At 43.0% G+C, this 17,914-nt stretch overlaps 1 protein-coding gene across 6 annotated transcripts in view; it reads right to left on the reverse strand.

Moving 5' to 3' along the window:
• Positions 1-17,897, reverse strand: part of LUC7L3 (LUC7 like 3 pre-mRNA splicing factor) — a 36,661-nt gene extending 18,764 nt beyond the window's left edge. For all 6 annotated transcript variants that reach the window (XR_003565047.3, XM_037915146.2, XM_037915145.2 and 3 more), the window contains exons 1-4: positions 17,650-17,897; positions 3,814-3,880; positions 1,693-1,732; positions 1,152-1,296 (exon numbers count right to left, since the gene is read on the reverse strand). Coding sequence is in view for 5 of the 6 variants with exons in the window: in XM_037915146.2 (XP_037771074.1) it covers positions 1,152-1,296; positions 1,693-1,732; positions 3,814-3,880; positions 17,650-17,748 (351 nt within the window). In the remaining variant the exon portion in view is untranslated. The remainder of the gene's footprint in view (positions 1-1,151; positions 1,297-1,692; positions 1,733-3,813; positions 3,881-17,649) is intronic.
• Positions 17,898-17,914: the final 17 nt, after the last annotated feature.

Consider the following 17,914-nt stretch of genomic DNA (forward strand, 5'->3'; position numbering starts at 1 on the left):
TATAAAAAAGTGTTTTTAATTTATAACCGGGGGGGGGGGGGGAGGTCGCACTCAGAGGCTTGCTGTGTGAAAGGGGTAACCAGTAAAAAAAGTTTGAGAACCACTGCAGTACAGCTTCCAGGAAGGTGGACTGAAGTTCTAACCAAACTATTCCCCCAAAATAAGCATCATATCTAGATGCCAGGTTCAGAGAACAGTGCTGAGTCAATGTGTGACCAGAACTCCAGTTAGCAGCCCTACACATTTCTTGTGGCATGCTACTGACACTGCCTTGAGCCTAGTAGAGAATGTCCCAAGCCACTTAGTTACTGTTAGCCTAGCTAATGTAAAACAAAAACAATGTAAAACAGAGGGTAATCCACTTAGACATAAGTTGAATGGCAATGGCATTCCCTTTACACTGATTCCCCAAAGCTATAAAAAAGCCTAAGGACATGTCTACAGAACAAAGGCTACAGCGAGACAGTGACAGTGCTCAGATACATCAGTCGCATAGATGCTTGCTACAGCAACAAAGGGGTTTCTCCATTGTTGTAGTAAATCTGTCCCCAAGAGGCAGCAGTTAGGTTGACAGAAAAATTCTACCTAGCTGCATCTACGGTGGAGGTTGGGTCAACCTAATGTTGCACAGGGCACAAATTTTTCAAAACCATGAGCAATGTAGCAAGGTCAACTAAGTTTTAGGTGTAGACCAGGCCTAACTGATTTTCTAAACGCCCTGTCCGAATAGGAATGCATATCTCTTCTGACACCCAGAGTACTGAATTTGGCTTCCCTTGGTTGAGAATAATATTTTGTGAAGAACATTAGGAAATTAACGGTCTTATCAAAGCAGAACTCAGACTTCACTTTTGGTATTAATTTAGAAGGATGCAGGATGACTGTCTCTCTGGAATACAGTGAAAGGAGGATCACCCATTAAAATCTGCAATTCACTCTTGTTGTTACAAGTGCAATTAAAAACAGGAAGAGCCTTCCATTAGGCAAGTCCATCATCCTTGTAAAGTAACAACTACCCTGCTAATTAGTTATTTAACTACATAGAAGAAACCAAAAGGAACAGAGGAAGAGTGTGTGTGCAGTGAACATCCCACATTCAGAGTTCACTGTGAAGAACAATTCTTTGCTTCAATATAGGCTTTTGTACTTACACCTGATGACTGCTGGTTCTGTGACAGTGCCAAACGAGCATGCCCTCTTCGAATCCTCCGTTCCACCTCTGCAAGTAAGCTCTGTAAATACCGCAGGAAGTCTCTTTCATAGCCCACTTTCATAAAACGAGAGCTCTTCTCATATCTGATAAAAATACACAAAGTTTTTTACTGAATGATCATGTGTCTTTCTGTAATATAGAGGTGTGACAAACATGTAAAAACTGCTACGCTTTAACAGCTCCAGCAAAAATTACAACTTTGCAAATTATACTGGGGCTGCCTCAGAGCAGGGGAATGGACTAGATGACCTCAAAGTCCCTTCAAGCCCTGCATTTCTATGATTAATTTTTGAATTACTTTGTGATTTTTTAAATTACTTTTCATAAAGAAACAGACAAAGAAAAGTACAAGGTAAATGATTTACAGCTTATATATGAAGCTGCTCTTAAATTATCTCCTTGTCTGGTTTTATGAACACCAATTTGAACAAATTTATAATTGTTGCATTAACTTAGGCTAAAACAACTTAAATACTCACTGTTTACGCAGATTTTCATCATGAATTTTTTCACATGGACCTAAAAATAAAGGAAGGCAAGGCTGAGTGCATGCTCTAGGAAGCCACACAAACTCCTGAAGAGTTAGTCAGCATGTTTTTGGGGCTAGGTTCACAAAAAGACTTAGGCACCTAACTGCCACTGTAGTACCTAAATCCCAGAATCAGACTCCACTGGAATTCACAAAACCCTTGCTCAGCTGCCACCAAAACCTGTAGGTGCCAAATTACTGGGCCAGAAAGAGACAGAAAAAGCGCACACAAGCATGAAAATGATTCCGTAGTCTGGTGGCTACAAAATTCACCTGGGAGGTGGGAAACCCAGGGTCCAGTCCTCCTGCTTCCATGAATTTCCTGTTTATCCACAGTGGAACAGTTTCACAGTACAGACTAAGAAATCACCACATTGGAATACCAGAGCTCAGTGGTTAGGCATTCACCTGAGAAGAGGCAGACCCCTTCTCCCACTCAGGGCCAAGGGAGGACGTGAAGCAAGGATCTCCCACATCCCAGGTAAGTGTCCTAAATGTTGGGCTAGAAGTATGAGGGAGGTCCTCCTGACCTTCTTGCAAAAACAGCATAGAAAGGGGTTTGTAGCTGAGAATCCCAAGCAGAGGGAGGCATCTCTCTCTAGCCTGGACTAAGGCATAGTACTCCTTGAGAGGGATAGATCTTAAGACACACCCTTTACCTTAAAAAGAAAAGGAGTACTTGTGGCACCTTAGAGACTAACAAATTTATTTGAGCATAAGCTTTCATGAGCTACAGCTCACTTCATCGGATGCATGCAATAGAAAATACAGTGGGGAGATTTTATATACGCAGAGAACATGAAACAAAGAGTGTTACCATACACACTGTAACGAGAGTGATCAGGTAAGGTCAGCTATTACCAGCAGGAGAGGGGAAAAACAAAACAAAAAAACCCACAACCTTTTGTAGTGATAATCAAAATGGGCCATTTCCAGCCGTTGACAAGAACGTGTGAGGAACGGGGGCGGGGGGGGGGGAGGGGGAGAGGGAGAGGGAGAGGGAGAGGGAGAGGGAGAGGGAGAGGGAGAGGGAGAGGGAGAGAGAGAAGGGGCGGAGAATAAACATGGGGAAATAGTTTTACTTTGTGTAATGAGACATCCACTCCACTTCCAGTCTTTATTCAAGCCTAAGTTAATTGTGTCCAGTTTGCAAATTAATTCCAATTCAGCAGTTCTTGACGTCTGATTTGTGTCCATTTATTCTTTTACGTAGAGACTGTCCAGTTGTTTCATGTTGTCTGCGTATATAAAATCTCCCCACTGTATTTTCTACTGCATGCATCCGATGAAGTGAGCTGTAGCTCGTGAAAGCTTATGCGCAAATAAATTTGTTAGTCTCTAAGGTGCCACAAGTACTCCTTTTCTTTTCTCGTTACAGTGTGTATGGTAACACCCACTGTTTCATGTTCTCTATGTATATAAATCTCCCCACTGTATTTTCCACTGAATGCATCCGATGAAGTGAGCTGTAGCTCACAAAAGCTTATGCTCAAATAAATTTGTTACTCTCTAAGGTGCCACAAGTACTCCTTTTCTTTCTGTTGTGGTGTGGCAATACTGGAGATTTGTAACCATTGTAGCCCATTCTGCATGATCCTCTGCTAATCTCTTTGTGGATGAATAGTCCTTTTGATCCACCCAGGACACCACATCATCCACCCAGGATCTTCTTTTTCTGCCATCCACTTTACTTTCCAGTGCCCATAAACATGCACTGCCCGCTGAACTTCTGAAAATGTACCCTGCAAATCTAATCTTTCTTTTCATAAAATCTGACTAGATTTTGCTGAGTTCCAATAATCTCCAATACTTTTTCGTTGGTTATGCAGTCTATCCATGATATTATATCAACATTGCTATTGCTGAAATCAAGTTACTGGCAGACCTGAAAAAACTAGTTTTACAATGTGTTGACAGAATATACACTAAAGAAAATGAATATCCCATGTCACAGAAAAAAGGTCAATTGTAACTACTAATCTGGAAGCAGAAGGGAGTTATCAGGTGACATATCTTAAATTTCATTTTAATGACAGTGAATGACACAGCCCCTGCACAAACGAACACTTACCTAAGTCAGAACGGGTATTTGTAAATAATTCAGCTGGACAAAACCCACAAAGGTAGTATTTACAAACCTAAGAGAGAGAGAAAACAAATTAACTATTTTTCTTCTTATTTGGCACTAGCTTAATAATCACATCATATGTTCATTCTAAGGTAAAAAGTGAAACTTCCTTCTATACTTATTTCTATGCAGTCTACAAAGTTTCTTGGAACACAGAACGCGCACACAGACACGTGCTACTTGGCTACAGCAGAGACTACCCCACGCACATGGATAAATCCTCTTTTCCATTGCAACACACGGTGTTCCTTTATATTGTTGTTAAATAGTATGTTCCTGCATCCCAAAATAGCTGTCATAAATAGCCAGCTGACCATACTGGCTACACGCTCCAGACATGCTCCGGCTTGGAGTAGACAGGAGATAGTGGATGTCCTGGGCCTGTGAGGAGAAGAGACTGCACAAGCACAGCTACAGTGCAGAAACATGGACATCTACGAGCAGATTGCATGGAGGATACAGAAGGGGTACACAAAAGGGACCAGCACCCATGTCAAGTGAAAGCAGAGGAACTGCGTCAAGTGTATCAGAATGCCAGGGAGGTTGACAGTCAATCTGATGCCAGTCTGCACACCTGATGCCTTTACGAAGAGCCGCATGCTATACTTGGTGAAGACCTCCACACCCCCACAGGCTCCTCTGAGAAGCCCAAGTCACAGGCCCCTGGCATGAACAGCAAAGACTAAGAGGATACGGGACATGTGACTGGAAGGGGTATGCCTATGCTGTGAGCCAGGACCTGTTTGAGGCTCCACCACTGTCCAGTCAGTCGAGCATGGGTGAGCCTGATGCAGGGGACGGAATCTCAGGTAAGTGTGTAAATTTATTTCCCATTAAAGTGATGTCTGAACCAACTTAACAGGACAGTTATTGACTTTTCATTAATTTACTTGTACTAGAAGAGGTAGCGGTACAACAAAGGAGGTAGCACTTATCTGCTTTTCCTTCCTCCGTAGAGTTAGGCAAGGGCAGGGAGGTGTCAGGAGAGGCAGTTTGTTTATGTATACAAGGACGTCCTTTGAAACCTTCTGAGAGATCTCAATGGGACTTTCATGGAGGTGCTCTGTAATCCTCTTCCAGAGGTTTCTAGGGATGGCAGACTTATTTCTTTCTCCAAAGTACAACATTTTCCCATGCCAGTCAGCGATAACTTCGGCGGGAACTATTGCAGTACCTAGGCTAGCAGCATACTTGACTAGGCGGCTTCAAGATGTCAGCAGCAGCTGTGCTCTCTCTGCCTTTGCTATCCTGAGAAGTGAGGTATCAGCTAAAATCACCATTGCCTGAAGGTGCCAATATATTCATTGTTGTTGCCCTATACTCAGTTTCAGGCAGCTGAGCAATTCCCGCCTCATTTCCCTCACCCCTGGTGGACTATACTCACCACAGCTGTTGTGAATGGCACTGTGCACAAGCACTCAGAAGCAGAAGTGCCAGTAAGCATATTTTGTTGAAAACTGTAGGGGAGCAAGGGAAGGGAGTTCTGAAGATTACATTTCACTTTTTGTTGTGACTATGTGGACATATGTGTTTTATTTGCAGCTGCTGCAGCAGCAGCCTTGAGGGATTTCCCCTTCACACCTGAGCGAAGTAAGGAGGAAAAAGAAGAGGAATCAGGATGACATGTCCAATAAGATCCTGCAAGCCAATGCTGCGTCAGACCATGAGCAAAAGGCCTGGAGGGTCAACGCAGCAGACAGCCTGGAGAGGGAAAGAGCAGACAGGAGAAAGGCCCAAGGGTCCCTGCAGGAAAAGAAGAGTGAGATGCACAGGACATAATGGGGCTTCTCCAGTAGCAAACACAGATACTGCAAACTCTTGTGGAATCTCAGTTCAACAATCACGGGCTCACCTCCCTTTGCAGTCCATGAAGAACTGCATTATAACACCTACCTACACCCCCCCCCCCCCCCCCCCAACACTCCACATGGCATCAGGGGGGCATTAAGGACAACCACAACTTCATCTACAGCAACCGTGGCTTTCACAGGTCAGTATATGTGCAGGTAAAATGTACATGAATGTTCTTTCTCCTCATTAAGTTCTGTTCCAGTAATATATTAGTTTATGTATTTGCTTTTAAGTTGCACAGATTTTTTTTGCATTGGTTTTGTTACTGAATAAAATTCTATTATCTCGAAAACAAGTAATGTTTTAGTTCACAACATATGCTGCAGAGCACCTAGCAGCTCTGAGCCCACGTGTTACTAAACTGTGACAACCCACAGGATCAGTGACAGTGTAATAATCATAAATGTGCAACAAGCACAGGAAAATTAATAGGTGCACTGACAGTGGTACAGTCAGATGTACAAGAACCACACAATTTCTTACAGGCCCAAAAACAACACAGCAAGGTAGACCATAGTACACCAGAATGCATTACTGTGGCTCGCTGTTGAAGTGCTCTTTCAAAGACTTCCTGAACCACCTAGCTCCTCACTGAGCTCTTCCAGTAATCCTTGTGTCTGGCTGATCAAACTCAGAAGACAGCCACTCCACCTCTGCCCTTCACCCTGACAGCAACTTTCCCCCTTTGCTTCACGGATATTATGCAGGACACAGCAGGCAGCTATAGCCATTGGGATGTTTTTTCACTGAGATTCAATCTTTGTGAATAAACAACACTAGTGTCCCTTCCATCTACCAAAAGCGCATTCAATGTCATTCTGCACCTGCTGAGCTGATAGCGGAATCCTTCCTTGGTGCTGCCAAGGTGGCGGGTGTATGGCTTCATAAGCCAGTGGGTGCAAGGGTAGGTTGGGTCACCCAGGATCCCTACTGACAGGTAAACAACGACAATAGTAATCTGCTGGTTGGGAAAGGAAGTCCCTGGCAGTAGCTTTCTGAACAGTCCTGTGTTCTTAAAGACGCAAGCATCCCTGACCAGCCAACACTGATGTTTGTGAAACATCCCCAGTGATCCACCAATGCTTGCATAACCATAGAAAAGTAGGTTTCAGAGTAGCAGTCGTGTTAGTCTGTATCCGCAAAAAGAAAAGGAGGACTTGTGGCACCTTAGAGACTAATCAATTTATTTGAGCATAAGCTTTGGTGAGCTACAGCTCACTTCACTGTAGCTCACGAAAGCTTATGTTCAAATAAATTTTTTAGTCTCTAAGGTGCCAAGAGGGGAGGAGGGATAGCTCAGTGGTTGGAGCATGGGCCTGCTAAGCCCAGGGTTGTGAGTTCAATCCTTGAGGGGGCCGTCTAGGGAACTGGGACAAAAATTGGGGATTGGTCCTGCTTTGAGCAGGGGGTTGGACTAGATGACCTCCTGAGGTCCCTTCCAACCCTGATATTCTATGATTCTATGAAATAAGTACTCCTTTTCTTTTCATAGAAAAGTAGCCCTTTCTGTTGATGTACTCTGTGGGGGATACGGATGCCATCTATTGCGACACCACACAGTTCAGAGACTCCATTACTGCCAATCCTTCCACTATGTCCTGCACATTGCTCAGAGTCACAGTCCTGCATAGCAGGAGACGACTAATGGCCCTGCACGCTTACATGACAACGACCCCCAGTGGATATTCCAACTCCAAAATGATTTCCCACTGACCGGTAGCAATCCAGCATTGCAATTTTCTACACTACAATCACCACTTGCTTTTCCACTATCAATGAAGCTCTCATTCTGGTGTCCCTGTCCTGGAGGGCTGGAGCAAACTTGGCACACAGATCCAGGAATGTGGTTTTTCATATGCAAAAGTTCTGCAGCCAACGCTAACCACCCCAAGCCTGCATTATTATAGAATCCCAACAGTCAGTGCTTGTTTCTCAAGCCCAGAGGCAGTGCTCTATATTGGCAGCTGCTCTGTGAACACCACCGACTTTGAATTGGTCCTTGCTATGTCCCACAGCAATCTGTCATCCAAAAAATAGTCATATTCCATACTGATTCAGTTCTTCTTATGGCTCTGCAAATACCACAGGACCGTGCGTCCTATGCTTGTGATGCTTATGACAATAGTGCAGAGCTGTGCAGGTTCCATGCTTCTGTCAGGGATGGTGGACGGTGAGGAAGTCTGTGCAGGTCTGTGGGATTTTTTTTTTAAAAGGTGCAAAAATTATCAGACATAGATGACATGATGAGATAGAGACAACTGCATGCTGGGAAGTTGACTCCCTGCTCCCACACACCCCGTGTGACGCATTTCTGTCCCACTGCCAAAACTTCCCAAAAGACAGTGCCAGTGGTGGGTCAAACATTGGGATACCTTTCAACGGTTCACCGCACTATGCATCGCCACATGGAATCCTGGTAAGCATGTACAGCACCAACGCAAGGAGCCAAGTGTGCATGCACACTAATGATATACTAACAGCGGCTTTATGCCGACATAACTTGTGTCGATCAAAGTCTGTAGTGTAGAAGTGGCTTATGTGTAAAGGATATATATATATAGTTACAAATTAACATGTTTTCATGGTTACCAACCAACAAGAATCAACCTTTCCTTAGGGAAATAACTAAAAAGTACAACTGGAAAAAATATTTAAATCAAGATCTCCTCCTTACTGATTTAAAGCACTTTGATCTAATCAACCCACACTGACTCAAATCCAGCCTACTCCTTTGTGGTAAGTGGATTTTGAGCTGTGGTGGGGGACACTAATATTCAAAAAGTTACCTAGTTTATTATCCAGTTGTTTTTCCAGGCCTCACAGTAATGCCTTTAAAACCTTTATTTAAAGGTGACCTGCAATAAAAAAAGAAAAAAGAAAAAGAAAAAAAAGTGGCCTTTTTTACTTTTTAATTATGGAAAAATTAAGGCTGCAAACATTTTTTCTACATCCTCTGACAACAAAAGGTGCTAATAAAAGCTTGTGTTTTAGATTGGAAATTCAGCTCTTGACTAGGCTGGAAAGTTCTATCTTCTTGCTCCTTGTATAAACTTAAGATTCCTGAAAACCCCTCTTATATTCCATTTCTCCCAGCAAAGAAAGACCAATCTTGACATTCTTGATATTTGTAACGTAAAAGACACAAAAACTTTCAGACTCTTTATACATCATAAAGCAGCAAACAAAAATATCAAGCTCACTCAAATCCTCCTACCCCCACAAAAAGCCCAAAGGTCACCTTAATTAGTTTTTCACTAGAGATTTTACCTCTATCAAAATGACTGCCAATTAACTTGAATTGTTAACACATTTTTAAAAGGCTAGTCTGGACACTCTCCAGATATCTGTTCCAACCTACAAAAATTGTAGTTTACCTGAGGGGTTATCATGGGTATTTACTAGGGAACACTAGAAAGTAGCCTTTACAATTTAATTACTTTGAATTAACTGAAAGTCAATTAATTAAAGGTTTCAGAGTAGCAGCCATGTTAGTCTGTAGTCGCAAAAAGAAAAGGAGTACCTGTGGCACCTTAGAGACTAACAAATATATTTAAGCATAAGCTTTCATGAGCTACAGCTCACTTCATCGGATGTATTCCAAAAGTTTGCTACAGTGGTTTGCAAGCAATGTAAATAATTAGCACTTATTCAATTGTCTTGCAACTTTTTACTGTTATAACATGTGAACCTTCTAAAATCCCCCAACAGAAAGGAAAAGGTCCATTATACTGCTGAATTCTCTCTCTCTTAAGTCTCACATTTGAATAGACTCTAGAATGGCAGAGTGCCACAAAGAAATACTTAACACTTTACATCCAATTATCTCAAACCCGTTCAGAAATCTTAATCCTTGAACACCTCTATGCAGTAGGCAAGTATTACTCCCCATTTTACAGATGAGAAAACTGAGGCAGAGAAGTACCTCACCCATGGCTCCCACAGCAATTCAAGGGCTTGCCTACATAAAGAAATTAAATTTACTGGCAGAACTATCCCAGTATAGCTCCCTGCATAGACAGTTATTCCAGAATAAGAGTGTCCACATGGGGAGTTATACCACGAAAACTACAGCCGTACAATTATACTGGTATAGTTCTGCCAGTAAACTGTCCCATGCAGACAGGCCCTAAATGGAAGGGCTCAGAATAAAACCCAGTAACTTGAATGTCTGTACTGAAAACATTAGAAAAAATTCTCTCATATGAGGAAGTGCCATGGGGACCTTAATGTTCATGTATGTCAGAGGGAATTGTTTAAAAGAATCTTATAAAAAATAAAATCCTTATCAACCCTAGCAACATCAAAATTCTATAACTCGCAAAGAATTAAATACATCTCCCTTTGAGGAACAAAAAAAAAAAAAGATTAAAATCTGTGGTTTCAAGGGTTCTAAGTGCATCAAACCTACTTAGATCCTAAAACATCCCTCGTTAGCCACTAAGAAGCAAAATAAATTTAATGTTTAAACAGCTAAGGCCTTTATCAAAACTAAGTTTTCAGTATAAAGAGAATTTATGGTTCAGCCATTTGAGAAGGCTTGCTCTCTCAGTCATTACTACTCACATTTATTTGGCCATGCCTGTCTCCATCCTGACCCCCCAAATAGCTACATTTTCCTCGAAGAACCCAAGATCACCTCATTAGATGTGCAACATTTTATTCACACTTGAGAACCACAGGTTTGAGTATCATTGCTCTATAGCAGAGGTTCCCAAACATTTTTTTGCTGAGCAAGCCTTAGGAGCTTCATGCCCCATGTGTGCCCCCAGCTCAAGTGAGTGTGACAAGAACCTTACCAGGAAGCAGGTGGGCCTGGAAAGTGAGCCCACCCTAAAGACCTGGAGAACCAGGTTCTCTCAATTTCATTTCATTTTTTAACACAGGGCTCTACCTAACAGCAGTCAGATCCTTGCACGCCACTGATAACCTCGCTGTGCACCTCTACACCAGAGCCATGTTTTGTAATCCAGTTCCATAGCCTCACCAGAGAGTACAAGTTACAAATATACTTTATATTTTTGGTACCCTGCCTTCATGGGAGGATCTATAGAAATAAAAAATACATTCTGATTCAATGATTACGCAACAAACACCCAATTAGAACAGAAAGTAGGATTCTATTTAATGCTGACCAGGTTAAGATGAAAATACCTTAATATATTTAAGCTCTCACTGAGTTTCATCTTACATACAAAATAAAAAACTGATAGTCTTAAACCTAGAACTAACCTTATCTCCTGCTATTTTGAAATATACTATAGATGGCAACAGGAATCTCAAAGTTTTACATCAGTGTGCACTTTACTCTTGTCAAAGTTAAACAAAGTAAAAACCATAACTGTCTGACAAAAACAAAGAGGTGAAATCTGTCCTTGAAATGTTTGAAGATAAGCATGTTTTTCCACTGGAGTTTCAAACCAAGATCCAATTACCACACACAATTCAGTTCTTACTACATTATTTCAAAATAGCTTGAACAAATTATAAAGACATAAAAATGAGTAACCTCATGAGAACTATTATCACAGCGTTTAATGTTTTGTATTGTAATGCTTTCACTTTGTTCCCAAGTACTAAAACCCAAATACTTTGCAATGTTTTCCAACTCCAGTGAAATCACACACATTTCAAAATGCTAACAGTAGCCTATGCTTCGGACATGGTTCTTTTCATCCTCCTCCTACCAAAAACCAAAGGACTCTTGGCAATTACAGGATAATGGTTCCAAACTTCCAGAAGACAAGAGTACACTATTATCTAATAACAGTTTGATTATTTTTTCACTAAGCTGGCACGAGAGAGAAAAATCAGCCTTCTAATGGGAGCCTTGCTTTAACCCTACCTGAACTATGCAGAGATGCTAGACCTACAGATTATTGAGATCCATTGTTGTAAACGTACTCCTCTTGCACTACCTAATACCTTTCATTTAGATTGAGTCCAAAGCTCTTTATTTATGTTTTTACAATCAGTGACATTCATAAATGCAACAGAATTTGTATGCATTGTTAGGCTATGTCTATACAACGCAGCTTTTGGCAACACGACTGCGCTGCTACAGCCTTGCCACTAAAAGGCGTGCAGTGTAGCTGATGTTTGTTGGCAGGAGAGAGCTCTCCTGCCAACAAAAAACTCCCACCCCCCAATGAGCGGTGTTAGTGGTGTCAGCAGGAGTGCTCTCACCGTTGTTCACATTGGTTCTTGTCGTTAGCAAAACTTTTATCTTTCGGTGTGTGTGTTTTAATGCCTCTAAACGACAAAAGTTTTGTCGTTCACTTGGTTGGCAGTGTAGACAAAGCCTTAATGCCACACAGCTAAAATTTAAAAAACAAGAAACACGAAGTTCAAGATTTCTACAGCAATGTTAACGCTTTCATGTTGCGCAAGGAATATTAAATATCAGGGGGTAGCCGTGTTAGTCTATATCCACAAAAACAATAAGGATGCAGGAAGTGATTTTTTACCCATGAAAGGTTATGCCCAAATAAATCTGTTAGTCTTTAAGGAATATTAAATTTATTTCTTGATTTTTTTTTTAATTTGAACTGTACAACGTTAGACCTGTATTAGCATAGGAAAACACAGTAAAGAACACCCTTGTATTCTAAAAGAAGTAAGAGAAATTATATGGGTAGGCAGCTTCCCGGAGGCACAGCTATGTTTCTGATAAGTACATTACAATTGACTGCGAAGCACATGCTCCCTTAACTGCACTAACCTACATTTCAAGGAGTGTGCATTTAATAAAGACATTAGAGTGGTGCTTACATGAATTGCACAAATGCTTCTATGAAAGCAGGAAGGAAGCAGATTTAATAATTTTATTAAGATGATGTTGAAGTAAAAAGAAAACAGTACAGAGTTTAAGCATATAAGTTTCTGGTTATCAGGGAATAAGGTACAGATTATCAAGGGGTGTGAAATTCGGTTTAGGAACGGGTGGCATAAGGAATACATAATCTGCAATCTCTCTGATTGGGGGTAAAAGTTTAATGGGTCAAAGTCCAGACATTGAGATATGGGAGTATGTTGTCCATATAATGGCTATGTTCAGGTGTGGCGTATAATGAGTGGATACGATGATGAGGATGGATTTACCCTCATTTGGTGGGATTTAATGTTCAGTGAATTTTACTAAACACATTTCCTACCAGACTGAAAGGGTTCAAACAGCAGTCTGTGAACTTCCCACTGGCCAGGGGAACGGCAGCAGACCCCCCACTGCTCTCTAAACAATAAAGTTAAGTAGCAGCCTGAGGGCTGATCTTCAAGACCTTGTCTATATAGGCAAAAGACCTATGTTTTTCAATAGCATCAGTTTAACTCAAGTGAAAGTTCCCAAAGACCTTCTGTACTTTCCACAGTATGCATCCGACGAAGTGAGCTGTAGCTCACGAAAGCTTATGCTCAAATAAATTGGTTAGTCTCTAAGGTGCCACAAGTACTCCTTTTCTTTTTGCAAATACAGACTAACACGGCTGTTAGTCTGAAACCTTACTTGAATGAAAACACATACACTTCATCCCCTCAAAACATGTTTTTTACCTGCATAGATATGGTCCAATTCATCTATTTCAAAGTACCAGGATCTAGTACCACCAGTGCATTCTGAGCTCAAAACCACAGGGAAATTTTGAACTGAATGCCTGGCTGAATTACATGTTCAAATAAAATAAGAATATTATGAAAAACATGCATACTTCTTGAGTTGTGAATCCTTCCTGTAATACATACCTCTAGATGTAACATTTTGCACAAGTAATTTGTAAACGGATATAAACTTTTCTAAATCAACATTTCACACAAAGATGGACTACAAGCCGTCAGGAACAGTATCCCCGATAATGTCACGGCAAACCTGGTGGCTGAACTTTGTGACTTTGTCCTCACCCATAACTATTTCACATTTGGGGACAATGTACACCTTCAAATCAGAGTAACTGCTATGGGTACCCACATGGCCCCACAGTATGCCAACATTTTTATGGCTGACTTAGAACAACGCTTCCTCATCTTCCTAATGCCCCTACTCTACTTGCGCTATATTGATGACATCTTCATCATCTGGACCCATGGAAAAGAAGCCCTTGAAGAATTCTACCATGATTTCAACAATTTCCATCCCACCATCAACCTCAGCCTGGACCAGTCCACACAAGAGATCCACTTCCTGGACACTACGGTGCTAATAAGCAATGGTCACATAAACACCACCCTATATCGGAAACCTACTGACCGCTATTCCTACCTACATGCCTCCAGCTTTCACCCAGACCACACCACACGATCCATTGTCTACAGCCAAGCTCTACGATACAACCACATTTGCTCCAACCCCTCAGACAAACACCTACAAGATCTCTATCAAGCATTCTTACAACTACAATACCCACCCGCTGAAGTGGGGGAGGAATAGCTCAGTGGTTTGAGCACTGGCCTGCTAAACCCAGGGTTGTGAGTTCAATCCTTGAGGGGGCCATTTGGGATCTGGGGCAAAAATTGGGGATTGGTCCTGCTTTGAGCAGGGGGTTGGACTAGATGACCTCCTGAGGTCCCTTCCAACCCTGGTATTCTATGATTCTATGAAGTGAAGAAATAAACTGACAGAGCCAGAAGAGTACCCAGAAGTCACCTACTACAGGAAAGGCCCAACAAAGATAACAACAGAACGCCATTAGCCATCACCTTCAGCCCCCAACTAAAACCTCTCCAACGCATCATCAAGGATCTACAACCTATCCTGAAGGACGACCCATCACTCTCACAAATCTTGGGAGACAGGCCAGTCTTTGCCTACAGACAGCCCCCCAACCTGAAGCAAATATTCACCAGCAACCACACACCAGAACCACTAACCCAGGAACCTATCCTTGCAACAAAGCCCGTTGCCAACTCTGTCCACATATCTATTCAGGGGACACCATCATAGGGCCTAATCACATCAGCCACACTATCAGAGGCTCGTTCACCTGCACATCTACCAATGTCATATATGCTATCATGTGCCAGCAATGCCCCTCTGCCATGTACATTGGTCAAACTGGACAGTCTCTACATAATAAATGGACAAAAATCAGATGTCAAGAATTATAACATTCATAAACCAGTCGGATAACACTTCAATCTCTCTGGTCACTCGATTACAGACCTAAAGGTCGCAATATTACAACAAAAAGACTTCAAAAACAGACTCCAAGGAGAGACTGCTGAATTGGAATTAATTTGCAAACTGGATACAATTAACTTAGGCTTGAATAGAGACTGGGAGTGGATGTGTCATTAAACAAAGTAAAACTATTTCCCCATGTTTATTCTCCCCCCCTCCCTCGCTCCTCAGACGTTCCTGTTACCTGTTGGCAATGGCCCACCTTGATTATCACTACAAAAGATTTTCTCCCCCCCCTCCCCTTGCTGGTAATAGCTCATCTTAAGTGATCACTCTCCTTACAACGTGTATGACAACACCCATTTTTTCACGTTCTGTGTGTATATAAATCTCCTCACTGTATTTTCCACTGAATGCATCCGATGAAGTAAGCTGTAGCTCACGAAAGCTTGTGCTCAAATAAATTTGTTAGTCTCTAAGGTGCCACTAGTACTCCTTCTCTTTTTGCGAATACAGACTAACATGGCTGCTACTCTGAAATTTGTCTATCAGGGTGTCAGTGTTGTGATCAATCCATTAAATCCTAACCTACAAAAAATGGAAAAACCCGATCTTAAGCAAAGTTTTGAGCTCAAAATGGGAGAAGTATCAGAGACTCCATGAAATCCACTATGAACTTTGCTATTGATTTTATGGGGAAGGAGCTGATTCAGTTGACTGTGATGGGTGACAGTAAAAACTCTTAAGGTAGATACCACTGAGTAAAACAAGAAAGTATCTGGGAGGGAAAAAAACTCCTGAGCAGTTTAGTACAGGAAATTAACATGTCACAGCCACATATAAAGGAAATATGAAAGTATATTGCTAAATAGTAACAATATTGTAAATGAAAAATCCAGAAGTTCCAAGACAAATTTGATTTGGGGAAATAAAACTCTCACATCAGCAAAATCTTCATTTCCAAAGGATCTCAAGTTCTTCATTATCCTCTGTTCTTTAGGTAGTTAGCATGTCCTCTATACCAGGGGTAGGGAACCTATGGCAACCAGGGGCTCTGCTGCTGACCTGGGGTACTGGCTGCAGGCCACAGGTCCTGGCCACCGGTCCGGGGGCTCTGCTACTGGCCTGGCGTCCTGGCTGCTGGCCTGGGGCTCTGCAGTTGCCCACAGCTGTGGCCCACTGGCCCCAGCCTGGGGCAGTGAGGGGTGCAGCTCAGCACTCCCACATTAAAAATTGTTCCAGCACCACTGTACTGGGATTTTTAAAGTCCTGCTTACATCACTATCACGCCACATGGAACAGTGCACTGCATCTGAAGTTGAGACTAGAATGTACATGCAAGAACTGGAATCAGAATTTTCTGACACATTTCAAGATTTCCAGCGATTTGGCCCAATGCTTTCTTTTCTAATTAAACCCGAAAAGTTCAACGAAAGCTACTTGGATTTGTCTGTATTTCAGTGGATAGGTGTTGAAGATTTCGAAATGCAGCTCATTCAGTTAAAAAAGCTCAGAATTGTGGGCATCAAAGTTTGGAGATCTGCAGAGTGCACCTGAAGCTCCCAAGACAGATCATGGGGCCTCTATTCTGACCTGCTGGACATCCCTGTTGGTGAAATTTAACTGTTTGAAGAAAATTGTGATTGCAATGCTTTCAGCATTTGGTTCCACATACCTGTGTGAACAGATATTTTCACACATGAAATCTGTCTTCTGTCCCTCTCGGAGCCAGTTAACAACTCATCACCCAGAAGCCTGTGTGCAGCTTAAAGTATCCAAATACGTGCCAGACATCGGAAAACTCAGCAAGGAAAAGCAAGGGCAAGGATCACACTAAACTGATAAGACCTGCATTTTGATTTAATTTTAAATGAAGCTTCTTAAACATTTTAAATACCTTATTTACTTTACATACAACAATATTTAGTTATATATTATAGACTTATAGAAAGAGACCTTATAAAAACATTAAAATGTATTACTGGCATGCAAAACCTTAAATTAGAGTGAATAAATGAAGACTCGGCACACCACTTCTGAAAGGCTGCCGACCCCTGCTCTATACTATTCATCTCCCACGGCAGCACAACCAAACTGCAGTAAGACCTACCCAGAGACTTCCTCCTCCTCAAACTCAGGAACGACCCCTTAAAAAACCCCTCCACATGCCATGCACAGACAGGCTTTAAGAAACTTTTCCTTCCATCCGATGCAAAACAACTCTCTCCCGCATAAAGAGCTAAACACAGACCCTCCCACCTTCCTTCCTCCCCTCGGACTCCCGCCATAAGCAGACCCCCGCCGCCCCAAACCCTACGACCGACTCATTTTTTTTAACTAGTTATTTCTTTACCGGCATAAATCGCCTCACACAGTTAGCAGAAATCCCTGCACTAAGTTCCGAGCAGAGTCACGAGAGAGCTCCCCCCACCCCCAATCCTGGTGTGAGCAGACCCGTCCCTTTCCAATACTCCTCAGTCAGGCTACTACGGATCCCCTCCCTCCTCCCAGGCGAGTCCTCATAAGGGCTCCGGCCCCCCATCCAAGCCTAGCCAGGCCCACCGCACTTTCCTTCCCAACCTCCCGCCTGCTCCTCATCCCCCAGGGCCATGAAGGGCCCCAGCCCGATGCAGAACCTTGGCCCCAGCCTACTCCTCCCAGCCAGAGCCCCGCAGAAAGCCCCCCGCCTAGCTCCCTCGTCTCTGCGGCCACAGTCCCCTCCCCGGGCCGGCGGGGCCCCTTCGGTCCTCCGCGGCGCGTGTGGGTGATTACGGCAAAACCAGGCCTTGGGGGCCGGGAGGAGGCGGCTCCGTTTCACTCACGCTCTCGTGGTCCCACCGCACGTTGCTGCGCTTCTCATCCGGGGCCAGATTCCTGTCCCGGCCCATGAGCTCGTCGAGGAGCTGGGCGGCCGATATCATCGTGTCCTGATACCCGAGTGGCCCCTTGCCAAGCACCGCCGCCGCCTTCGCCCCCCTGCCCCACGCTCCTTCCCCGACCGACCGCGCGCTCGCGCTGCCGCCAGAGTGACAGAGACAAAATGGCGGCGGCGGCGCTCCTAGCTCTTCCCACAATGCAACGCGCGCC

The sequence above is a fragment of the Chelonia mydas genome, chromosome 14, assembly GCF_015237465.2.
Source record: "Chelonia mydas isolate rCheMyd1 chromosome 14, rCheMyd1.pri.v2, whole genome shotgun sequence".
In the NCBI taxonomy this organism is placed as follows: Eukaryota; Metazoa; Chordata; order Testudines; family Cheloniidae; genus Chelonia; species Chelonia mydas.